Here is a 23,674-nt window from a genome sequence, read left to right on the forward strand (position 1 = left end):
TGAGTCAATCGTATTCGTGTTTCCAAAGAAACAATCGTTTAAAAGACGTGCAAAACTTATAAACAAGAAAAATATTGTAAACACTGATAAAGAGACAAAAAGAGAAGAGACACAAGTTCCTGATATGATTCAACAACTAATACGCTAAAAACAGAAAAGTAAAAGAAAAATAAAGACTGTCCACTATAGATTTACGTAAATGTAGTGTTTGAGTGCTCCAAAATTGTGTTTCTAATTATTAAGAAAGTTTGTGCCTAAACTTTTCCATAACTACTTGGAAAAACCGGCTTGAAAGGTGAAGTTTATAACCATATATATATTCTAAGTACTCTATAAGTTAAAAAAAAGGATTTAAGCCTAACTCAAACCTATAAATCGGCTTGTAAAATAAGGTTTGCACCCCACTTATATATTATGAAATTGTTTTATCTCTAATCGATATGAGACTTTCAACATACACAAATTAAATAAACATCAGATAAAGAATAAGTATAAATAATAAACGAGTAGTAATAGTATTTTAGACTTTAAAAATGTAATCAATCCTGGCTTTTAAGTCAAATCATTGTGAACCAAAGGTGTATCCTAATGTAAAAGGTAGTATATTAATTGAATGGTTGAATATTCTAAACATCGAATACAATTTGATAAGACTTGAGATCAATTTCTCAAAATTTAAAAGATTTAATGAAATATAATCTTTTAATTAGTCGAGATTTTGATTAGAAAATAAGGATTAAGAATTTTTAAATAAAAAAGTAAAGGAATATTATTGAACCTGACTTGCAGCCCTTAATTAGATCTGTCTAGATAAAATATGTCTTTTTTTGTGTGTGTGTGAGACTACTTCTGAATTTATGTGGCTCATGAATTGGTTTATTTGTCATTACATTGTTAAAGAATATTTTTAAGGATATATCGTGAAAATAATAATAATAATTATTATTATTATTATTATTTAATCACTCAAAGTGATAAGGGTTCTTGTATACGGAGAAGTTTTGATATATAGTTGTAATAACAGAAAAATATATATTAAAATAAGGAAATTGAAAAGGAACATAACAAACAACACATTTAAAATTGTACTAAAAATATAAAAATGAAATAATTTCATTAATTTGAATAAAAAAGTTAAACAACTATTATAAATTAACTGAAGAAGCATACAAATCAACTATTATTATAAATCAACTTGTTCTTGTTTTTTATGGTTATAAAATTGTCACCTTATTAGATAGTTCTGAGTGACATAATGTTGAAAATTCTTTCATTTGATTTACGGTAATATACTTAAATCTCGCCCATAGTTTACATCTTTTTAACTTTTATAATTCTTATTTTTATATTAGTACCTTATTTTTATTTTTAATTGTGATCAGAGACGAGTCTTCTAACAAAGATTTATTTGAGGAGATAACAATACTATATATGAACCTAATTTCAAGTTACAAGGTATCAAGATTATCTTCAATTTAATGAATCTTCTTTACTTATATTTTTCTAACAAAAAGTTTTAAGATAGTTTTGTTTGTTAGTAAGACTATTTCTCTCTTTGGTATGGCCACCAAAATTCAAATTACTGTAGCGAATGAAATCTTCCACACTTAATCGGTTAAAAGAGTTTTTGATAAATATATTTAAATAATTAAAGTGAATATTGAATGTGATAACACAGTTTCAGTGTTTGTGTAGAGACTTTAAAATTCAACCAGAAAGTCGCGCATTAATCGGTGGAAGTGGAGATAGTGTACAGAATCAGTGAATCAGTGAGATGGGTCCTGAAAGAGGGAGAAAAAAAAATGAACAATTTACTCAACACTTTAAGGTTCTTATTTCCATCATCTATCACTATCCTCATTTGGAAAAATATAGCATCCATCTCATTCATTTTATCAAGTGTTGGATAGTTAGGCAGTTATATTGTATATTTGGATTGATGCTAACCGAATAACCAAACCCTTTATGCCACCCCCTGCCCTAAAAGTCCAAAGGAAAAGTTGAGCATTTACAACTTAACAAGACAACACATTGTATACCACTGTTTATAATTTTCTTTAAAATTAAACATCTTTTTTAATTCTTTAAACATTTTACGTGTCAGTTCAAATGAAATTCATTATCTGTCTTTAACATTCATTTTCCCAAGAATTACGTGCAGCTTTGTAATATAGTACTTCGCTTTTTATACCTAATTAACCAGCCAAGTAGATTGCATGCAGTAATATATATATATATATAAGTTCACAAGAAACAACAATTTCTAGAGAAAAGTAAAGTCATTAGAAAAATATTTCTTGAAAAGAAAATATAAAAAATAGTCTAATCTGTGTACATCAGTTTCAGTCATAACTAACAAAACTGTTTTATATACAGTAGCAGAGCTAAAAATATGGATCCTGCTGATAAGAGTAGTAGTCAAAGAACATTTAATACACTCATTAATTATTAGTATACTCAAGCAGACAACATTTGGCAAAAAATATAATAACACCAAAATATGTAATGACCTGTTTCTATGCAACTATAGCCGTAATCAACTTACCGCGCAGCCAACGTTGTTGCTGGTTTTCTTAACAACAGCCGCGGTAATTGTACCCTATATACTCTTTCTGCTTCCTTTTTTTCAAACTTCCTTGTTATCAAACAGTTTCACACCATCTTTCAATCAATTTCTATGTGATGACAATTAATACATGTTTTTAACTTCTTCTTTTTTTATAGAAAATAACATCTAAATATACATGTTATATTGAAAATAGTTAAAATGATAATAGTCGGAAGCATATATATATATAATAATAATTTATCCACACAGAAATCGTATCCTTTCCCATCCTTTCCCGGTTGCCGAAGCAAAGTTCTTGTAAAGCCATATTTTAAACCCCTGCATGATAGACTTGGTCTTCTTCCAAAGTTTCAAAAACATTACTTGGAAATTAATTAAAGTCACATTTTTTTTGAAGTTTACAGTTATACCCCTTTGTCCTATTTGTTTGGACGAGACTCTGGAGAGGGTTCCCAGTTTGCCTTTATATAATGCACTCTCACTTTGTTTAGTTTTCCAACCCAAACTCCTCTCTTCCAAACTAAACCCAAACTCTTGTTTCTCCTTAAGTGTGCATGTTTGGTGCCACACTCCGAAACTCGATAGCTATTGATTCTGCAGCCATGCCTGAGGCTCCGAAGCACTTCTGCAACGAGCCAAAGGAGCTTGACGATGGTGGCAGTAACAGTAGCATCATCATGGAGAATAAGAGGGCCCTGGAATACATTGAAGAGGTCACCAGAAACGCTGATGAAATTCAAGAAAAGGTGCTTGCACAGATCCTTTCTTGTAGTGCAGAAACTGAGTACCTCCGACGCCATGGCCTAGACGCTCGCACTGACAGAATCACTTTCAAAAAGCTCGTCCCAGTCGTCACTTACGAGGATTTAAAGCCTCATATTGATCGCATAGCCAACGGTGACACCTCCCCAATTTTATGTTCCAAACCCATCTCAGAATTTCTCACTAGGTACCTCTACACATTTCACTTTCGCTTATTTCTTCTGGTATATATTACTTATTCTAAATTAAGGCTAAAGTAAAACTTTGATCTGTTATCTACATTTTAAGTTTCAGTTTGATCTCTCAAGTTTAAAACTTCTACAATGATCCTTATGTTATTTCTGTCAGACCAAATTGCCCTTTCCTTAGTTTTTCACACTGCAATTTGGTCAACTTGATAAGAATTTTGTGTAAATCTGACACGAGACATGACAAGAGATTAAAGAGAAAGAACTATACTAAAACCTAATATATATATATATATATATATATATACATATATATATATATATATATATATATATGAAAATTATCTAGTTTTACATAAAAATGTTCTATGCTTAAAAAATGGTATCAGTTACTGGAATAGAAAAGTTAAATTATTAACATGTATATGATTTGTTTTACTTACACGTACATTTTATATTACCAAAAATATTGTTAATGGCATGAGTTGTCACATCATGTCAAAGTGAATATGAATAAATTATTACACTTTGCGTGAACTATATTTATAAGTTTGTATTATTTTGATAGGTAAATTTTTACACACACTTGTATTTAATACTTTATTCCTCAATTTTAATTTATTTTAACTTTTTTAATGATTGGACAAATTTTTTTCATAGTTTTACCCGAACGTTATTTGGAGGCAAAAGCACAGTTATGGTGCAATATTTTTGAAAAATTATCGAAATGGATAAATTTGAAAAAACTTATAGATGTGAGTGAGTTGTATTACTTTAGTGTAGATGTTTTTTTAAGTCGGAGTTATGAATTTAATTCAGTATATTTTAAATTAAAATTATGAAAGAGCAACGCAATTTTAATTTAGTCTTGGGGGAAGTTATTTTAGGATGAGCTGAAGTTGTGTCATTTTAATATAACTTCAACTTTAAAAAAATTTGAATTAAAGTTGTATCTTGACACACCTTGATATAATTTCTTTATAATGAAGTCATACTATATTTACATGACTTTTTTAATTTCATAAATTTCTTTTTTAAAATTTGTCAATTTCAGTTATTTTTCTAAACAAAAAAAAAATTGGGTGACAGATAATCGAGAATTTCAATTTAGAAGCAAGAGCTAATTACATGATTAAGAGTTGAGGTCATGGTAATTTTTTATCATGTAATAAACCCTCACGAACAACATTTTATTTAAATAAATTTCTCTACGTATCTATAAAAAATAAATTTTATTTAAAATTATTTCATATATTAAAATCAACATTTGCAACTTAGATTTTTGAAATATATATATATATATATATATATATATATATATATATATATATATATATATATATATATATATTTATACTTTGTCTCATTTAATTATAAATTATTGTATATAATAAATTTGTTTGTTATTATACCAATTATTTTAAAAATCCTAAAGTAATACTTTATGATTGACCTAAAGTTATTAAAGTTTGTATATATACATATATATATATATATATATATATATATATATATATATATATATATATATATATATATATATATATATATATATATATATATATATCAGTATAGCTAGAGTGGTGCAGGGTTAATATTTGCAATTTAATTTTCGTAAACCCATTACATACTAATAATGGGAAATTAATTAACGCCATGGATTAGTACCAGGGTGTTCTTTTTGAGGTATATGAGATAGTCGAAAAACTAACAGTGCTGTTTGATTCGAAAATATTTAGACAGAAATGCATAAAGAATGTATTGGTAACTGAAATTAATCTGTGATATGTTTATTGAATGAATAAGCTCTGGAACGTCTGGTGGGGAGAGAAAGCTGATGCCTACAATCGAAGAGGAACAAGAGAGAAGATCATTGCTTTATAGCTTGTTGATGCCGGTGATGGATCAGTTCGTGCCTGGTTTGGAGAAGGGAAAAGGCATGTACTTTCTCTTCACAAAATCAGAAGCCAAGACTCCCTCTGGACTCCTTGCTCGTCCAGTTCTCACCAGCTATTACAATAGCTCACAGTTCATACACCGCAAACCCGATCCCTACGCAAACTACACCAGCCCAAACGAAACCATTCTCTGCCCTCACTCTTACCAAAGCATGTACTCTCAGTTGCTCTGTGGCCTTTTCCAGAACGAGGAAGTTCTTCGCGTTGGCGCAGTCTTCGCCTCCGGTTTTATCCGTGCCCTTAAGTTCCTCGAAAAGCACTTCCGTTGTCTCTGCAATGACATAAGAACGGGCACCCTAGACACCAAAATCACTGACCCATCTGTGAGAGAAGCTGTGATGAAAGTGCTGAAACCAAATCCCACGCTTGCGGATTTCATTGAAGCCGAATGTTTGAAGGGGTCGTGGAAGGGAATCATTACCAGGATATGGCCTAACACCAAGTATGTTGATGTTATTGTCACGGGAACCATGTCTCAGTATATTCCCATATTGGATTATTATAGCAATGGTCTTCCTCTTGTGTGCACCATGTACGCTTCTTCTGAGTGCTACTTTGGCCTGAATTTGAACCCCTTGTGTCACCCAACTGAGGTCTCTTACACACTCATTCCCACCATGGCCTACTTTGAATTCCTGCCCGTGGATCACATCAATGGACATACTGATTCCATTTCTAACCTAGACCATGAACATTTGGTAGATCTTGTTGATGTCAAGATGAATCAAGAGTATGAGCTTGTGGTCACCACTTATGCAGGTAATCAAACAACTTCAACGATTTCCTGATCATAATGATTACCTTAATCTTCACACTCGTGATTAATAGTCAACTAATTATGAATCATGAGGTGCAGGACTTTATAGGTACCGGGTTGGCGACATCCTCCGTGTAGCTGGATTCAAGAACAAGGCTCCTCAGTTCAACTTCGTGTGTCGAAAGAACGTGGTTCTCAGCATTGATTCTGATAAAACCGACGAAGTTGAGCTCCACAATGCTGTCAAAACTGGTGCTGATCATCTTCCACAATTTGGTGCATCTCTCACTGAATACACCAGTTGCGTGGACACGTCAACAATTCCAGGCCACTACGTTGTCTACTGGGAAATCAACACAAATGGGGAAACCCCAGCAATTCCTTCTTCTGTTTTTTGTGATTGTTGCTTCGCAATTGAAGAATCTCTGAGCAGCGTGTACCGGCAGGGCAGGGTATCGGAGTGTATTGGAGCCTTGGAAATCAGGGTGGTTGAGAATGGCACGTTTGACAAACTCATGGACTTTGCTCTTAGCCAAGGTGCCTCCATAAACCAATACAAGACACCTCGTTGCGTCACTTACGTGCCCATTATCGACCTTCTTAACTCCAAAGTTGTTTCCAATTACTTCAGTCCCAAATGCCCAAGTTGGGTCCCTGGTCACAAGAATTGGTTCATTGAAAATTAGTCCATCATGTTCTGAAAAAGAAAAAAGAAAAAAAAAAAAACTCTCTTGTTTCCATTGTGAGATTAGCGAAGAACTTAAACCCATGTCACTCTCCTGTAGTATTTCAAGTCTTAGTAATAAACAGAATAAAATATTTTATCATGGTATAATTTAAGTTAACTTGTAGGATTTAATCTAGAAGAGTTTCTTCTGGTGAACTAGTAATGGTAGAAATCATGCATTTTCACTAATTTCTGAAAACTTCTCATTCATTTATGTTCTTTATTCTTATTAAAGTATAATGTAAATTCTAGAAGAATCTAGAAAAATATAAGATAGAGTTGTTGAAATGTAAATAAACTTCTAGAGCATTGGAGAAAAGCCTAGGATAGAAAGAAAAATCAAGAACATTCAACTATGTAAAAAATTCTAGAAGTATTTGCATTAGTTCTAGCTAGAAGTTTCTAAAAAAATCTATGGGTATATAAATACCCATGTATCCTACCATTTGTAACAATGAAGAACAACTAACAAATACACTTCTCCAACTACTACTTTCACACTCTACTATCCACACATTTTCTCTATCCCTTCAACTATCCCTTTAACAACCTTAAAATACTAACAGTGGTACCAGAGCTACGTTCGATCATTTATTGGGCGTAAAAAAATTACTCTATTACTTCCAAAACCTTCCTTCTATACTTCCAAAAGAAGAGAGTTTTTTCTCTTAACCTATGGCTTCTAACATTGTTCACTTTTCTTCAGTCCTCCTACCAGTTTTTATCGGTGAAAATTTTGACCTCTGGAAACTCAAACTAAAGACATATTTTATCTCACAAAAATTGTTGGATATTGTTCAATCTGGTTATACAAAACCAGATAATATTGAGACTCTATCTGAGGAGGAACAAAAAAAGCTAGAAGATTCTGAACAAAAGGATGCCCAAGCATTGTTTGTTCTTCAACAAGCTGTTGGAGAAACTATTGCCAGGAGGATCATGGATGCAGAAACTGCAAAAAGGGCATGGGATATTTTGGAAGAAGAATTTGAAGGCAATGAACAGGTACGCTCCGTTAAACTACATTATCTAAGAAGAGAATTTGAGACCATCAGAATGAAGGAATCTGAGACCATTGAAGAATACTATGGAAGAATAAAAGAAATAGTGAATAAAATGAAGTTATATGGAAAAAAAATTAAGGAAAAAAGAGTGGTAGAAAAAAATTTTATCACTCTCACAGAAAAATATGATTCCATAGTAGCTTCCATAGAAACTTCCTCGGATCCATCTTCTCTATCGATAAGTATACTAGTTGGTCTCCTTGGAGCGCACGAAGCAAGATTAAATAATCGTGCTGATACAAATTCAGTCGAAAATGCCTTCCAATCAAAGCTCAAATTACAACCCAAAAGGAGAGAAGAAGAAGAAAAGAAAAATATTGAAGAATATTCTAGAAGCAAAGATTCTAGAAATTTCTCTAAAAGCAAGAAAGATAAATATCCTCTGTGTGGCATTTGCAATAAGTCAAGTCATGCAGAAAAAGACTGTTGGCATCGTGGAAAGCCAATATGTCATTATTGCAAGAAGCCTCGACATGTGGAGAAATATTGTCGTAATAAAAATAAGCATCAAGCAAATTTTGCTGAAGAACATAATCAGGAGCAACGTTTATTCTATGCCAATCAAGAATCTCATAGTGGAGAAGGAAACTGGTACTTGGACAGTGGATGCAGCAATCACATGGTCAAAGATCAAAGTATCTTCAAAGACATTGATAAATCTGTCAATGTCAAAGTTCGTCTTGGAAATGGCGCCACAATGGAGTCTCAAGGCAAAGGAACTGTCATGGTGGAGACAAAGAAATGTACGAAATTTATCAAGGATGTTTTATTAGTTCCCAATCTTAAAGAAAATCTTTTAAGTATTGGCCAAATGATGGAGAATGGGTATTCTCTTCACTTTGAGAAAGATACATGCAAAATTTACGACAATAGAAGGTTAGAAATTGGTGAAGTAAAAATGGAGAAGAGAAATATAAGCTTTCCCATAAGCTTCAAACCTGGAACTAATATTGCCATGAAGGCGGAAGTTGATGACTCATGGGTTTGGCATAGGAGATTTGGCCACTTCAACACACATGCCTTAAAGCTTCTATATCAGAAAAACATGATGAGAGATCTTCCTTACTTGAAGGAGAACAATGAATCATGCGAAGGATGACTTCTCGGCAAGCAACACCGATTGCCATTCTCAACAGACAAAGCATGGAGAGCAAAAGACTTACTAGAATTAATCCACACCGATGTTTGTGGACCGATGAGGACGCCTTCACATCACAACAACAGGTACTTCATCCTCTTCATTGATGACTTCTCTAGAATGACATGGGTCTATTTCTTAAAGGCAAAGTCAAAAGTCTTCAGAATATTCAAGAAATTCAAGGCTCTTGTCGAGAAACAAAGTGGAAAACAGATAAAAGTACTTAGAAGTGGTCGTGGAAAAGAGTACACATCTCGTGAGTTTGACAAATTCTGCGAAGATGAAGGCATAGAACGACAACTTACAGTCGCATATACTCCACAACAAAATGGTGTTTCAGAGAGAAAGAATCACACAGTCATGGAGATGGTGAGATCAATGCTGAAAGAGAAAGGACTACCAAATACATTCTGGGCAGAAGCAGTCTACACTGCTGTCTACCTACTCAATAGATGTCCTACTAAAGCAGTCCAAGACAAAACTCCAATCGAAGCCTGGAGCGGTAAGAAACCATCAGCTAAACATCTAAGAGTATTTGGATCTGTTTGCTATATTCATGTTCCAGACCAAAAGAGACACAAACTAGAAGACAAGACCATACGAGGCATCTTCTTGGGTTATAGTACACAATCCAAAGGCTACAGAGTCTATAATCTTCAAACAAAGAAGCTAACTATTAGCAGAGACATTGAAGTAGATGAAAGTGCTACTTGGAACTGGGAAAAGGAACAAATTGAGAGGAAGACAATATACATGCCCAACAATCAACCAACTACAAGCCAAGAAGATAACAATCAAGATACCATTATAACTCCAGAATCTCCTGCAACTCCAACATCAATTCAAGATCAAGAAGAATCATCGCCTGAATCCACTCCGAGACGAATCAAATCTCTAACAGACATCTATGAATCTTGCAACTTGGCCATACTAGAGCCTAGAACCTTTGAAGAGGCCGCAAAACAAGAAGAATGGGTCAAGGCAATGAAAGAAGAGATAAAGACAATAGAGAAAAATAACACTTGGGAGCTAGCAGACTGTCCAAAAGATAAAGATATCATCAGAGTTAAGTGGGTCTTCAAGACAAAGTTAAACCCTAATGGTACCATACACAAACACAAGGCAAGGTTGGTAGCTAAGGGTTATTCACAACAACCTGGAGTAGACTACAATGAGACATTTGCTCCAGTTGCTCGACTAGACACAATAAGAACTCTAATAGCCCTTGCAGCACAAAAAGGATGGAGCATCTACCAATTAGACGTCAAGTCTGCATTCCTCAATGGTGTTCTTGAAGAAGAGATCTATATAGAGCAACCACCAGGATTTGTGGTTAAAGGCCAAGAAGCCAAAGTGTTGAGATTGAAGAAAGCTTTATATGGCTTGAAACAAGCTCCTCGTGCATGGTACAGCAGAATCGATCAATATTTCACCAATCAAGAATTTAGGAGGAGCAAGAATGAGCCTACACTATACATCAAGACACAAGGTCAGCATACTCTTTTACTCTCTTTATATGTAGATGATCTTATTTATACTGGAACCAACACAAAGATGTTGATGGAGTTTAAAGAAGATATGATGAAGACCTTTGAGATGACTGATATTGGCTTGATGAGTTATTTCCTCGGCATAGAGGTAAGTCAAAGAGATGATGGAATATTTATCTCACAAAAGAAATATACAGAAGATTTGCTGAAAAAATTTAAGATGTATGGGTGCAAACCTGTAAGCACACCACTAGTGATGAATGAGAAACTACAAAAGGTGGATAGAGCACCAGAAGCCGATGCATCTCAATACATGAGTCTAGTTGGAAGTCTACTTTATCTGATGGCTACACGACCAGATATCATGTTCGCTACAAGTCTCTTATCAAGATTCATGCAAAATCCAAGCCAAATACATCTTGGCGTAGGCAAAAGAATTTTAAGATATCTACAAGGAACCAAAGAGCACGGTATATGGTACAAATCCACAGGCAATCCAACATTGCTTGGTTATATTGATAGTGATTGGGCAGGGTCAGTGGACGACATGAAGAGCACGTCAGGCTATGCTTTCTCACTTGGATCAGGAATATTCTCTTAGGCGTCAAAGAAGCAAGCCACAGTTGCTCAATCAACCGCTGCAACAGAATATGTGGCAGCCGCTAAAGCAACGAGTCAAGCTATATGGCTTCGAAGAATACTCAAAGATATGGGAGAAAAACAAAGTGGTCCTACTACAATTAATTGTGACAATAAATCAACCATTGCAATGACAAAGAATCATGTGCATCACGGCAGAACAAAACATATAGCAATTAAATACCACTTCATCAGAGAAGCAGAAACAAATATGAAGATACGACTTGAATACTGCCCGACAGAAGATCAAATTGCAGATATCTTCACAAAGGCTTTACCAAGACCAAGATTTGAACTACTACGCACTATGCTTGGAGTTACCGAATTTGCATCAAGGAGGAGTATTAAAGTATAATGCAAATTCTAGAAGAATCTAGAAAAATATAAGATAGAGTTGTTGAAATGTAAATAAACTTCTAGAGTATTGGAGAAAAGCCTAGGATAGAAAGAAAAATCAAGAACATTCAACTATGTAGAAAACTCTAGAAGTATTTGCATTAGTTCTAGCTAGAAGTTTCTAGAAAAATTTATGGGTCTATAAATACCCATGTATCCTACCATTTGTAACAATGAAGAACAACTAACACAATATCCAATACAACTACTCTCAACTACAAAATACACTTCTCCAACTACTACTTTCACACTCTACTATCCACACATTTTCTCTATCCCTTCAACTATCCCTTTAATAACCTTAAAATACTAACAATTCTTCTTCCAAACGATGATGCTTTTGCATCTTTTGAAAGTTAACTAACTCAACCTTCGTATACAAGCATAGCCAACTGTAGTAGGCATGAAGTGACACAAACACCCGCTGCTGATACAGTTCAATATATTCTTCAAAAGTGATTATTGAGGTTTGTTTACCAAACCAATAATTTTCGTCCTTTATGCGCCAGCTATCATTTACTTCATCGTGTTTAAAATTTCTGTATGGTATAGAACGCGTATAACTAATTATAGTACTAACACGGAAAACATTTCATACTCGTATAGCCCATTTTATATCCATTTGTGTTATATATATATATATATATATATATATATATATATATATATATATATATTGCTTGCATGATGGGCTGGATTATAGTACGAACCAACATGAATGTATTAATTTATTTTGGGTTAAGAAAAATATTCCACTGTCTTTTACATTTTATATTTATATAAAAAATTATTAAAAGTTTTTTTTTCTTCATATTTCTTTCTCATACTTGTTTTTGAAACAGATGATTAAAAATAAGATAGCACTTCTATAATTTAAAATAAAAATTAGAAAATAGAAAACATTTCTATCAAAATAACTTTATATCTATAATATTTTTTAAAAATTTCAGGCAGATTTCTTCCACAAAATATCTTCATTTTATATGTTTTTCTTCTATCTCCTAAACTTGGTTTCACTTATTTAGTTTCTTCCTCTCACCCCTACGAGTGGAAGAGATGTAATACGTTTATACTTTTCCTCTCCTTCCGGAAAAAAAAAAACTAAAAGACAAAATAACAGCTTTACAGTCCTATTTATATTTAGCCGAATTATATATATACTTTTTAGAGCCCTGATACTCTCACGCTTTTAAAATTAAAAACAACCCCAACTCTAGAATATTAATATGTCAATCGATGTATTTTATTTTTAAATTAAAAATATTACTATATATTAGGTGGGTGTAATTTTAGTGGGTTAGTGTAAACCTATTTTTTCCTTCTACTACTTAACATTCTACACTATTTTATGGGAACCCCTTCAACTTTATACATTGTATATTAACATTAATATATGAAAAAGATGATTAATTTAATCATATTTAATATACTGACACAAACTCAACGTTTTGCTAAGTATTAAGTAAGAGTCGAAAAGAAAAAGAAAATCACAAATATTAAGTTTTAAGGTTTAGCCACCTTATGCTCTTCTCGTATAAAAGAAAGTTTTGTTCTTGTTTCCGAAGAACATATGACAATTTATAAAGAAGGGGTGTACTTTTAAGTAACAAACCTATGTGATGTGTGGAATTAATGTAGAATTGTTAGCCATTTGTTCTTTGAGTGAAAGGTGATTGCACATGTTTAGAAGATGTGTGACTTATAGGTGGGATTGTCATCTATACATTATAATATAGCAGCTTCACACTTCATTTATTTGGAACTCCAAGGTATAAATAAAAATCGCAATAAACTGTTACGGTGTATGTGGGTGGCCATTATATGGTGCATTTGGAATCAAAGAAACAATATCATTTTTAGAAATGCAAGGGTTGATATTGATGAAGTGTTCACTTTAGCCTAACTTAAATTATGATCTTGGATAGTGTACAAAAATCCTAAAGTATTATTTTCATACTCTGATTGGTGTTTGTGCCCAATCATGTGTTTACAATCTTTGTGTCTTTAGCAGATATTAGGCTCTTTTGTTTAGATTGGTGGTGGACTCATTTCTTATCCCTGTATTAGTAGACTGTTATATTATCTGATAGGGTAGGGACGTGAAGGTAATGTTCTTTGTTTACAATAGGTTCAGAATGAAATTCTATCTGGTGTTGTGTTGCTTAAGTCTTGTTTGGTTTTTGCATGGTAAGAACCTATCAGGATAGTAAGAATAATATATTGACATGACTTGTTTTTTTCTAGTATTGGAATCTATACTGGTGTGTGGTGTTGTATTTATGATTCTATGCAGGATCCATATTGACATTAAGAGTGGTAGATCAAGTTCATGTTCTATAGTCTCCTTTCTTATTATACTCTTTTTTTGTAATTTGGTGGACAATAATTATGGGAGAGAAAGATGTATGGTTTAGATTTATTCTTTTTTTTTTCCTATTTTATTTTTTTGTATTTGGGTTGAGGTAAACCCTATTGCCCCTATTAATATATTTGTTATTGTTGATAAAAATAAAAATAAAAAATCTGAAGAAAACGAACATGATATTTTCAAACAGAATCTCGTATTCACAACCCATTATAATGCGAACAATATTCACTACACATTATAATGTGCAGAATATCACACATCTGTGGATAAAATTTAAACCAATGTCTTTGTTTCACTGTCCGTTTATTTCCTATCCCTAGACTAATCCTATAATGGAAAAACCAAAAAACACAAAAATTAAACTAAAGCTTGGATTAGTGATCACTGTTCACCAACACTTTTCCTTGTAACCCGAATGTAGCAAAAGACAGCAGCAAAAGTGACTGTAACAAGGCCACCTAAGATCACACCCCCACCAGCCACTGACTTGTCTGTCGAATGATGTTTTCCTAGCCTTCTGATACCAGGAGCCTCAGCTTCTTCTGCTTTAGAGTCTCTCTCTTTCTGTGATGATGATCCTCCAGACTCAGCAAGAGGCTGATCCACAATTTCGCCACTCTTTTCATCACTCAGCTGAATTTTTACTTCCAAAGGGCTAAGTCCTGGCATTGGAGCCTCAGAGTCTAATGACACGGCATGAAGCACAATGATTTTAGTTACGAGGAGAAAAACCAAACCAACCTTGTTCATTTTGAGCAACGTCAAGTTTAATGAATTAAGAACTTGTGGTGGCTGAACACGGTGAGATTCGGAGAAGAGAAAAGAGGCAACTTTGAGGGAGAATCTGATTGAGTACACACGGGGTGAAGGGGACTTTATAGAGAGAAAAATGAAGGGTGAAGATCTTTGTGGAGAAGTTGTGGACAGAATCTTCTCCACAAATGTAATGGGTCCCATGGATAATAAATATGCTATCATCAAAAGGAAGAGCTGGTCCATCATAACAAGCCATTGGAAGCATAGATGCACTTGTCTTGAAAACGAGACTTTTCATTTCCTTACTTCTTTGGAAAATTATTTTCTTACAAACTGTGAAAATGTTAGACATGGTAATACCTCATTAGTCATTAGACGAAAGAAAAAGTTGGCTGTAGCTCGAAAGGAGAAGAGAAAAGTTTAGAATGGCCTAAAAAATACAACTCTGTTAAAATTTGTCTAAGAAATTTTATCAAACTATAGTATTTTTATGATCATATGACTTTTTTTTTTTTAAGTCTCACATTGATTAAAGAGAAGCCAAGTTTATAATATATAAGTGAAATACAAATCTCATCTTACACATTAATTTTATGATATTAAATCAGACTTAAAGCTCATTTCTGAAATTAAATTAGGTTTTAAAGTTAGTTGATTATTTATTGGCAATCCTAAATGTAAAATTTAGTTTTAAGAATAGATGGAAGAAGGAAGAAGACAGTTGGCACATAGTAGCTGGAAATTGGAAGGCATTTGCTATCACTTTCGTCATCGAATTCTAGGTTTGGGACATAACCAATTAAGTATTGGAGGACCCTATAGTTTTGGATTTGTGATCATCACACCAACAAGTACAATAACTTCTTTCTCATTTCACTGTTTCTCCCAGCTCATGTCTGTTCCCGCGGTTTATCATTATTTGTCCTTCCATTCAAACCTATATTACACACAAAAAAATTCTAAATAAGGACATCTTAAACATCACATTCTGTGAAACTTTGACATATATGCTAACATATTGCACAAAAAAATATTTTACACCATATATTATTCATCACGTATATACTATCATTCTAATACATTCTCTACTTGCATATATGCCCACCCATTTTTCACCACATTTACATTTTTCATTCAAGAACTTGCCATTATCTCTAAAGTTTACCTCAATCTAATTTATTTCAAATGTATCAACTATGTTCTCTATGAATCATAGTTACGGATAATGTATTAAAGTAAATAACAACCACAAAACGTAGACTTAACGAGGCTCATAAAAAGCACCTCACTTAATAAAAATTGTAAATAAAATTCATATAGCGTTGTTTATAGCAGCATAACATGTTTTCAATAAAAAAAAATGTAAATTTGTGTTTCCTTAATTTAAAAACTAAACATAAATATTAACCAATATTCTGATGATATGAATTAAAAATATTTAAATTTATTATCAATACACTTCTATTTTTTAAAACTTTGAACGTTATCTAAATTCTAACATATTTTTTTATTGAATTCAAAAAAGAAAAATAATTTTTTGACTATTAAATTTTAACAACTTTCTTTTACAACATAAGATATAATTTTCTAAGTGATTTTTCATTTTTTCATTTTTAATATTTTAAAATCACTTAAAAAGTAACATCTTATATTATAATATAAAATTATTAAAATTTAATAGCCCAAACATCATTATGCTTAAAAAAAACCCTGTGTCGAGAGAATTTGAGGATGCACGAGACATTAACATGTACGAGGCACGGTCCCAATATTTAGTGGATCTGGGACTCCCAAACATTGGATTTTTTTTAATTCGAAATACGTGTGGGACTCAATCTGAAAGTTGGAGATGAATTTTTTATTTTCGTATTTGAAGTTGCAATTTTGTGGATGTTAGACTTAAAGTTTTACACTAAAAATATTGGAATGAAGGTTTGCACAGATTATAAAAAAATATTGCTAGAAATATATTGTTCCAAAATTTATAATTATATGTCAGTTCATGACGAATGCATTTGATACATAAATCACAAGCAAAAGAATATACTAGAGTACAAAGTTATGTATTTATATATGCAAGAACTTAAATACTATATATAACCTCTTTTTATGAGTATAAAAGATACTGACCAACAAGTCACATAAAATCATGTCGTTTCAAGGCCCAAAAGAAGCCGGCCCTATCCAAAACCATTATCAAATTATTCCATCCATTAACAAAATCATATTCAAACTCTCATGCTAATTAAGAATGCCAATAATTGTCTGACAAAATAATATAAATTTAAAAATTTCATATAAAAAAGGACGCTGCAAATCCGTTTCTCCCTCGATTTTTATAAAAATAGAAGCAGCTACATAATTGGATAAGATCGTTATTGATGCTGACTTTACTATATTTTTTAAATTTACAGATAAAAGTAACATGAATAAAAAAAAAACATTAATAAGATAACAGTAAGAATAGTCATATTTTCAAATGTGAATGATCAGGAAAACTCAGATTGTCGAAATAAAATAGGGAGATTTTATGTTCGTCCCAGAACAGCCATCCTTCTGATTGACCCAACAAAATATGGTAATTACTTCCTGCACCCATTATTTTCGAAATACAATAAATAATTTCTGATTTTTTTAAGAAAAAAACAAACATTTCCTCTTTTTACAGAAAATATTCTAAAAACATTTTTATCAAGTGAAAGAAAGAAATTTGACGAGAAAGAAATAAATTACAGGAAGTAATTGCCGTTAAATAATGGTCCTTTTTTCATAATCTCTTCATTTTTTTTTTTCTTTTTCCTTTTTGATGAGAAAAAAAATTCTCATCTTTATACATCATCCAAATTGTCACTTCAAAATCTAATCTAATTTGGTGCCCAAGAATACAAATATCACCTATATATTAGTGTAACCTTTTCAGATTGTGTTCAATCGCTTTATCTTTTATTTTTTTCGAAAGACATAAATCTCATTAACATAATAGAAAGAAAAGATACTCAGTACAGCTAGCATCATGGGATTGCGGGCGGAGGGTCACAGAAAACAGTACAACAAATATTTTAGGCTTAAATATACATTTGGTTCCTATATTTGTTGATTTTATTTAATTTGGTCCCTATTTTCGTTTTATGTTCAATTAGGTTCTCATTTTCGTTAAATTATGGTCAGTTTGGTCCTTTTCATTAACGGTGTTTAAATAGTTAACGTTTTTGAACAGTACATGCCACGTGTCAGTTCCTGGTTTTTTTAATTTTTTTTTAATTTTTTTTTAATTTTTTTTTTAATTTTTTTTTAATTTTTTTTAATTTTTTTTAATTTTTTTAATTTCAAAAAAAATATCTACGTGTCAAATCACAATTGTGCCACGTGTCAGTTTCTGCTAGTATTATTTTTTTGTTCAATTTAGTCCCTATATTCATTATTTTTGTTCAATTCAGTCCCTATATTCGTTATTTTTGTTTAATTTAGTCCCAAATTTTATTCAAATAAAACATTTAATTTTTAAAATTGAAATTATTATTACTTATTTTTTAAATTTAATTATAAATTATAATATTTAATAATTAATTGAATATAATTTTTAGATTCAATTGTTAAATATAATTAAAATATAATTATTAAAATTTTAAAAATATATATTAACATTTGTAAAATCTACATTTAAATTTAAAATATTTAATATTTTTTTATTTTTCTAAAATATTTTGAATATTTAAAACATTTTTATAAATCAATTTTAATATCTAAAATGCAATAAAAATATTAAATATTTTAAATTTAAATGTAAATTTTACAAATGTTAATATATATTTTTAAAATTTTAATAATTATATTTTAATTATATTTAAATAATTATATTTTATTTAACAATTGAATCTAAAAATTATATTCAATTAATAATTAAATATTATAATTTATAATTAAATTTAAAAAATAAGTAATAATAATGTCAATTTTAAAAATTAAATGGTTTTATTTTAACAAAATTTGGGACTAAATTAAACAAAAATAACGAATATAGGGACTAAATTGAACAAAAGTAACGAATATAAGAACTAAATTGAACAAAAAAAATAATACTAGTAGAAACTGACACGTGGCACAATTGTGACTTGACACATGGACACTTTTTTTGAAATTAAAAAAAATTTAAAAAATTTAAAAAAAATTAAAAAAAAATTAAAAAAAAAAGTTAAAAAAATCAGGAGCTGACATGTGGCATGTACTGTTCAAAAACGTTAATTATTTAAACACCGTTAGTGAAAAGGACCAAATTGACCATAATTTAACGAAAATGAGGACCTAATTGAACATAAAACGAAAATAGGGACCAAATTGAATAAAATCAACAAAAATAGAGACCAAATGCATATTTAAACCAATATTTTATGATGAAAATAGAAAATACTCCAAAAAATTAACATAATTATGGTTATGAATCTTCCTATTTTCCTGCTCTCGAGAATGTTGTGTCTTTTTTGTTAATCCATTATGATTTATTATACAGAAAAGATTCAGATTCCCATCCATGTTGGTTTTAAACTGCGTTAAATCCAACTCAAAACTCAAATACTTCATGCTATGTTCCCATATGCTTTGTGGGGAGTCACCATTAACTGCTCTAACCTATTATATTATAACCAAATCAATCATTCATAGCAAAACCAGTACAATATAGAAATGGAAATTCTGAAAATGATATGAATCAACAATTCTGAGAGTGGCAACTCATGCAGCATTTAGCAGGAAAATTAAGAAAGTAGCAAATGGGTTTGGAGGTGTAGAGTTGGAGCATCTTACAAGAACAGAGGTAAGTATGATTCACATATGATGAGTTAAAAACAGAATGGATACCTTGAGCATATTAGGCCAAAATCAGAAGAATGACCATTTTTGCAACCAAGTTCATTTTAGTTTTACAGCAGCTAATCTCCAGGGACCAAATATCAGGATTCATTAAACCTAAGCTACAATTAACAAGTACATGAGCTAAGAATTTTAGCCGTGTTCAAATTTACACTATGAAGAAGAAGAAGGAGGGGATGAACTTATCCCTGATTCACCTTCCCCGTTCTCATGTTTTACACTTAAGGATAAGGAAATGGGCTCCATATCAACATCCTCTTCTGCTCCTCCCCCCTTAGAGTTAGTAGGTGAAACCATGGATTCATTTGCAGACACTGCCATTGAGGAACCAGAATGATTCGCCATTGGAGAATCTTTCAAGGATTCCTCGGAGAAACTGGAAACTGAAACATTGGGAAAGTTGAGACGGGCACAGGATCCATACATTGCCCTCGCTGCTTCATCATATGCAAGAGCAGCTCCAATGGCAGTGGGAAAAGTACCTAGCCAGAGCCTGTTCCCTCTGTTTGGCTCTCTGATTTCAGCAACCCACTTTCCCCAAGTTCTCTGCCTAACACCTCTGTAGTTACACCGCGAGTTCTCAGGCCCACCTTTACCTTTCATACACCCTTTTTTCGATCCCTTTGCAGGAACTTTGCGAACTGGTTTATCCGCATCACTACAGGAATCAAGCTGGGCATTATATTCTTTCCATTTCGCCAGTATCTTAGCCAGGGACTTGGTTCCCTCCCCCTTACTATGTGCTTTCGCTAACATCTGCATCCAATTCAAGTTGCACTATGTAATCAACAGGAAAAACCTACAATGTCAACATTATAACATAGCAACACTTGATCAAACACCTGCCAAGAAAACTAGTCTCGAAGTTTATGTGTGTTTGAGTAATTATCTTGCAAAACTGGTTTTGAAAGAAAAAAGGATGTGATTCATGTGTGGATGTTTTTATTCTTAAAGCAACGGTAAAACTTAGTATAAATTCTTTTCATGAAAGCTCTCCGTAAAGTTGCTTGAACTCAACATCAAATATTCAGTGTGTAATCAAACAAGTGGAAATTTAGCTGGTATTTCAACGTGCTTCTAGATTACTTAGTGTGAACCCAAACACACAAGTAGTGAACCCAAACACACAAGTAGTAAAAATTCAAGTGCTCACTCGCTGTAGCTCAAATTGTAACCTATCTCCGATGAGAAACTGAAACACAACCCCATTTAACATGCTAATCATTCCATAATCCCTTCAATAACACATCAAGCATCACACCATCTACACATGTTTGTACTAACCCAACTCTACCATCACCAATAAAATTACTACGAAAATTATCCAAACAATATTTAATGCAAATGCCAGCAAGTGATCAGTCCCCTTCCTCGGTTCATCATTACAATTGTGAATAAGAAAAACTAAGGAGCAAACTAAAACAAAAAAAAAGAAGACCAAAGAAAACAAAAGCCCTTTGAGAAGGGAAAAACAAGAAAAACAAAGTAAAAGAGGTAAAACCTGAGAGGGTGTCGGAAAGTCGAAAGCTTTAGAGTGTTGGGAGCATCTCTGGTCGGGGAAGGGAGATGACGAAGAAAACAGAGACGAGCTCTGCCAAAAACACCGACAACTAATTAGGGTTCACCAGCCGCTTCGCTTTGGTCATCATTTTCAAGAATATGCTAACAAACAAAGAAGGTAATCAATAATAAATGTGGGCATAAAGAAAATTAATATTACTTCCATCACTCTTTAATTGCACTGTTACTGTTTTAAGGTTACTATTTTCTTTTGCTTATCTTTCATTTTACATTTTAATTGTTTTTTCTTTCTGCCATTTTACATTTTAGTCAAACACAAGGATCTTCAATGGATTCGTCGTCCAGTCCCACCAAATTTAATCTAATTAAATTAGGTTAGATTTTATTAGTATTAAGTTAAATTTAATATAAATCAAACTAATTTTATTTTTCTACAGACTACAGGTGGGTTGTGGGTTTAACATATTTGAGACTCTTATATTTGTATTGTAAATAAATTGTATTATACTTTTTATTTTATATTTTGAATTAGATGGGACAAATTTATTATGATTTGATTTATTAACTTAATTAAAGTTTTAATTTACTTTTTTTGGAAAATGTGTTATTTAATTAAATTAATATTTAAAAATTATAACTTTAAAAAAGATCTATCCAATTAACAAAATTGATTTCAACTCACTTAGAAGGAGAATCGATTTGTCTGAGTTTAACATAAAAAATACATAAACTTAATCCAAAACAATCTCGTACCTTTTTATTCGATTGGATAATAAATTTATTCGAATCCTATCCAATCCAACCCATGCACCCTATCAAGAAATAATTATTATTTTAATTCATATAGAAAATTTATAATTTTTAAGACGTTTCAAATACAATACATTTAAATTCAATTTAATGTAAATTGTTTTATTTTAAACATTTTATTTTGATAAGAAAAATTAATATAGTAAATTTAAGGATTCTCTTTAAATAAAATATTTTAATTACCACAATATTAAGAAGTTAATCAAATAAAAATTTATTGTTAATAATTCGAAAAATATTAATACTGGTCTTTTTTAAATTAATTTTAATTGATGTTATTTTTTGCCAAAATTATCCAATATAATTTAAATTGATATTTTCAAAAAGGAAATATTGATTTCGATATCATTTTCAATTGATATTGGTCATGTATATTTGTTAGCATTGATTTAAGTTATTTTAATAAAATTGTTGATTTTTATTTTTATTTTTTATATTGATATCGACCGAAACATTATTCTAAATTAACATATCTCCAAAACGACCTCAATTCATGATTTTTGAAACAAGAATAAAAAATAAATCCTGAAAAACTTTTGATGAAGAATAATATATATGTAAATGATCAAAAAGAATGTTATATGTGTCATAAAGATTAGGTTTAATCACATGTAAAGTCCTTTTTTTGGTTAAGAATCTTAATTGGGTTCTTAGTTTCAAAGTTCTCCCATTTGAGTCTTCTTTTTGTATTTTCGTATTAAATAAACATTTTTTTTGTTAGGTACTGTGAAACACGACATTTGTTGTTGTTGTGCTATAATATTGAACAGTGCACGTGTAATTTGTTTATAAATTTGGCTGATGTTGACATGTACATAGAAAGAAGCAATGATTATGACTTTGTCCTAACATTTCAAGAAAGAAGAAGTGCACTAGCTATATCTATAGTAAATTTATGATAAAAACACAAACACTTAATGGTGACCTAATGATGACCCGACAATGTTGGTTGACAAGAAACAGAAAAGGAGGTACAAAGATGAAAGACCGAGAGAAAAAGGTGGGGAAGGAGAAGGAAAAGGAGGAACCAAAGACGATGGCAATGGTGGTAGCAATGAAGGTGGCGGCGACAACAGTGGTCGTGTCGACATGGATCTACCTAGATGGATTGGAAAAGATTTTGGAAGAAAATAAAAACAAAAACAAAAAACATAAACAAACAAAAAAGGAGGAGGGAGGAGGAGGAAGGATGAACCTGGTCGCATTATTTATTGACTAATTTTTCGACAAGTAATTACTAACGAATTTTACCAAAAAAAATTTCGTCGATAGTTATGGACAATTTTTTCTGTCGGTAATTATCAATTGATTTTTCAGTCAGTAATTACCGACAAATTTTTTCATTAATTATCAATGAAACAATATTTATGTCGATATAAATTTACCAACAAGAATTTAATAATAAATTTTTTATTGTCGATAATTCTTATTTATCGATAAATTTTAAATAATATATTTTGACTGTCGATAATATTAATTTATTTTTTAATAATTGACACGTATGAAATATGTGATTTTTTTCTCATCTTAAAATTCTATACAATCCTACCAATCAGATAATTCAAATGAATAAAAGGATCATATTTGTTAGAATTAAAATTAAAAAAATTTTATATAGAACATGTTTACATGTCTAAAACAAAATATATATATATATATATATAT

The 23,674-nt window shown here is 31.4% G+C and overlaps 2 protein-coding genes across 3 annotated transcripts; one reads left to right on the forward strand and one right to left on the reverse strand.

Annotated features, from left to right (window-relative positions):
* Positions 1 to 3,083: 3,083 nt before the first annotated feature.
* On the forward strand, positions 3,084 to 7,117 carry LOC114184220 (indole-3-acetic acid-amido synthetase GH3.6-like). The gene is made up of 3 exons (XM_028071500.1): positions 3,084 to 3,518; positions 5,326 to 6,236; positions 6,334 to 7,117. The coding sequence occupies exons 1-3, from the start codon at positions 3,124 to 3,126 to the stop codon at positions 6,918 to 6,920; spliced, it is 1,893 nt and encodes a 630-aa protein (XP_027927301.1). The 5' UTR covers positions 3,084 to 3,123; the 3' UTR covers positions 6,921 to 7,117.
* A 12,491-nt stretch (positions 7,118 to 19,608) lies between these two features.
* Positions 19,609 to 21,382, reverse strand: LOC114183345 (putative dehydration-responsive element-binding protein 2H). 2 transcript variants are annotated; one of them, XM_028070346.1, is made up of 2 exons: positions 21,180 to 21,382; positions 19,609 to 20,434 (listed from the first exon to the last, which is right to left on the reverse strand). In XM_028070346.1, exon 2 carries the CDS (start codon positions 20,432 to 20,434, stop codon positions 19,832 to 19,834), a length of 603 nt encoding a protein of 200 aa, XP_027926147.1. In that variant the 5' UTR covers positions 21,180 to 21,382; the 3' UTR covers positions 19,609 to 19,831. The 2 variants fall into 2 exon arrangements, with proteins under 2 accessions (XP_027926147.1, XP_027926146.1); XM_028070345.1 differs by having other exon boundaries at positions 19,609 to 20,477; positions 21,180 to 21,362.
* Positions 21,383 to 23,674: the final 2,292 nt, after the last annotated feature.

This window comes from Vigna unguiculata, chromosome 5, assembly GCF_004118075.2.
Source record: "Vigna unguiculata cultivar IT97K-499-35 chromosome 5, ASM411807v1, whole genome shotgun sequence".
Taxonomy (NCBI): Eukaryota; Viridiplantae; Streptophyta; class Magnoliopsida; order Fabales; family Fabaceae; genus Vigna; species Vigna unguiculata.

Coding starts and splice junctions, on each gene's coding strand:
- LOC114183345 (XM_028070345.1), bottom strand. CDS start 20,440: ATGCAGATGTTAGCGAAAGCACATAGTAAGGGGGAGGGAACCAAGTCC.
- LOC114184220 (XM_028071500.1), top strand. CDS start 3,124: ATGTTTGGTGCCACACTCCGAAACTCGATAGCTATTGATTCTGCAGCC. Junction 3,519..5,325: donor ATCTCAGAATTTCTCACTAG/GTACCTCTACAC, acceptor TGAATGAATAAG/CTCTGGAACGTCTGGTGGGG. Junction 6,237..6,333: donor TGTGGTCACCACTTATGCAG/GTAATCAAACAA, acceptor CATGAGGTGCAG/GACTTTATAGGTACCGGGTT.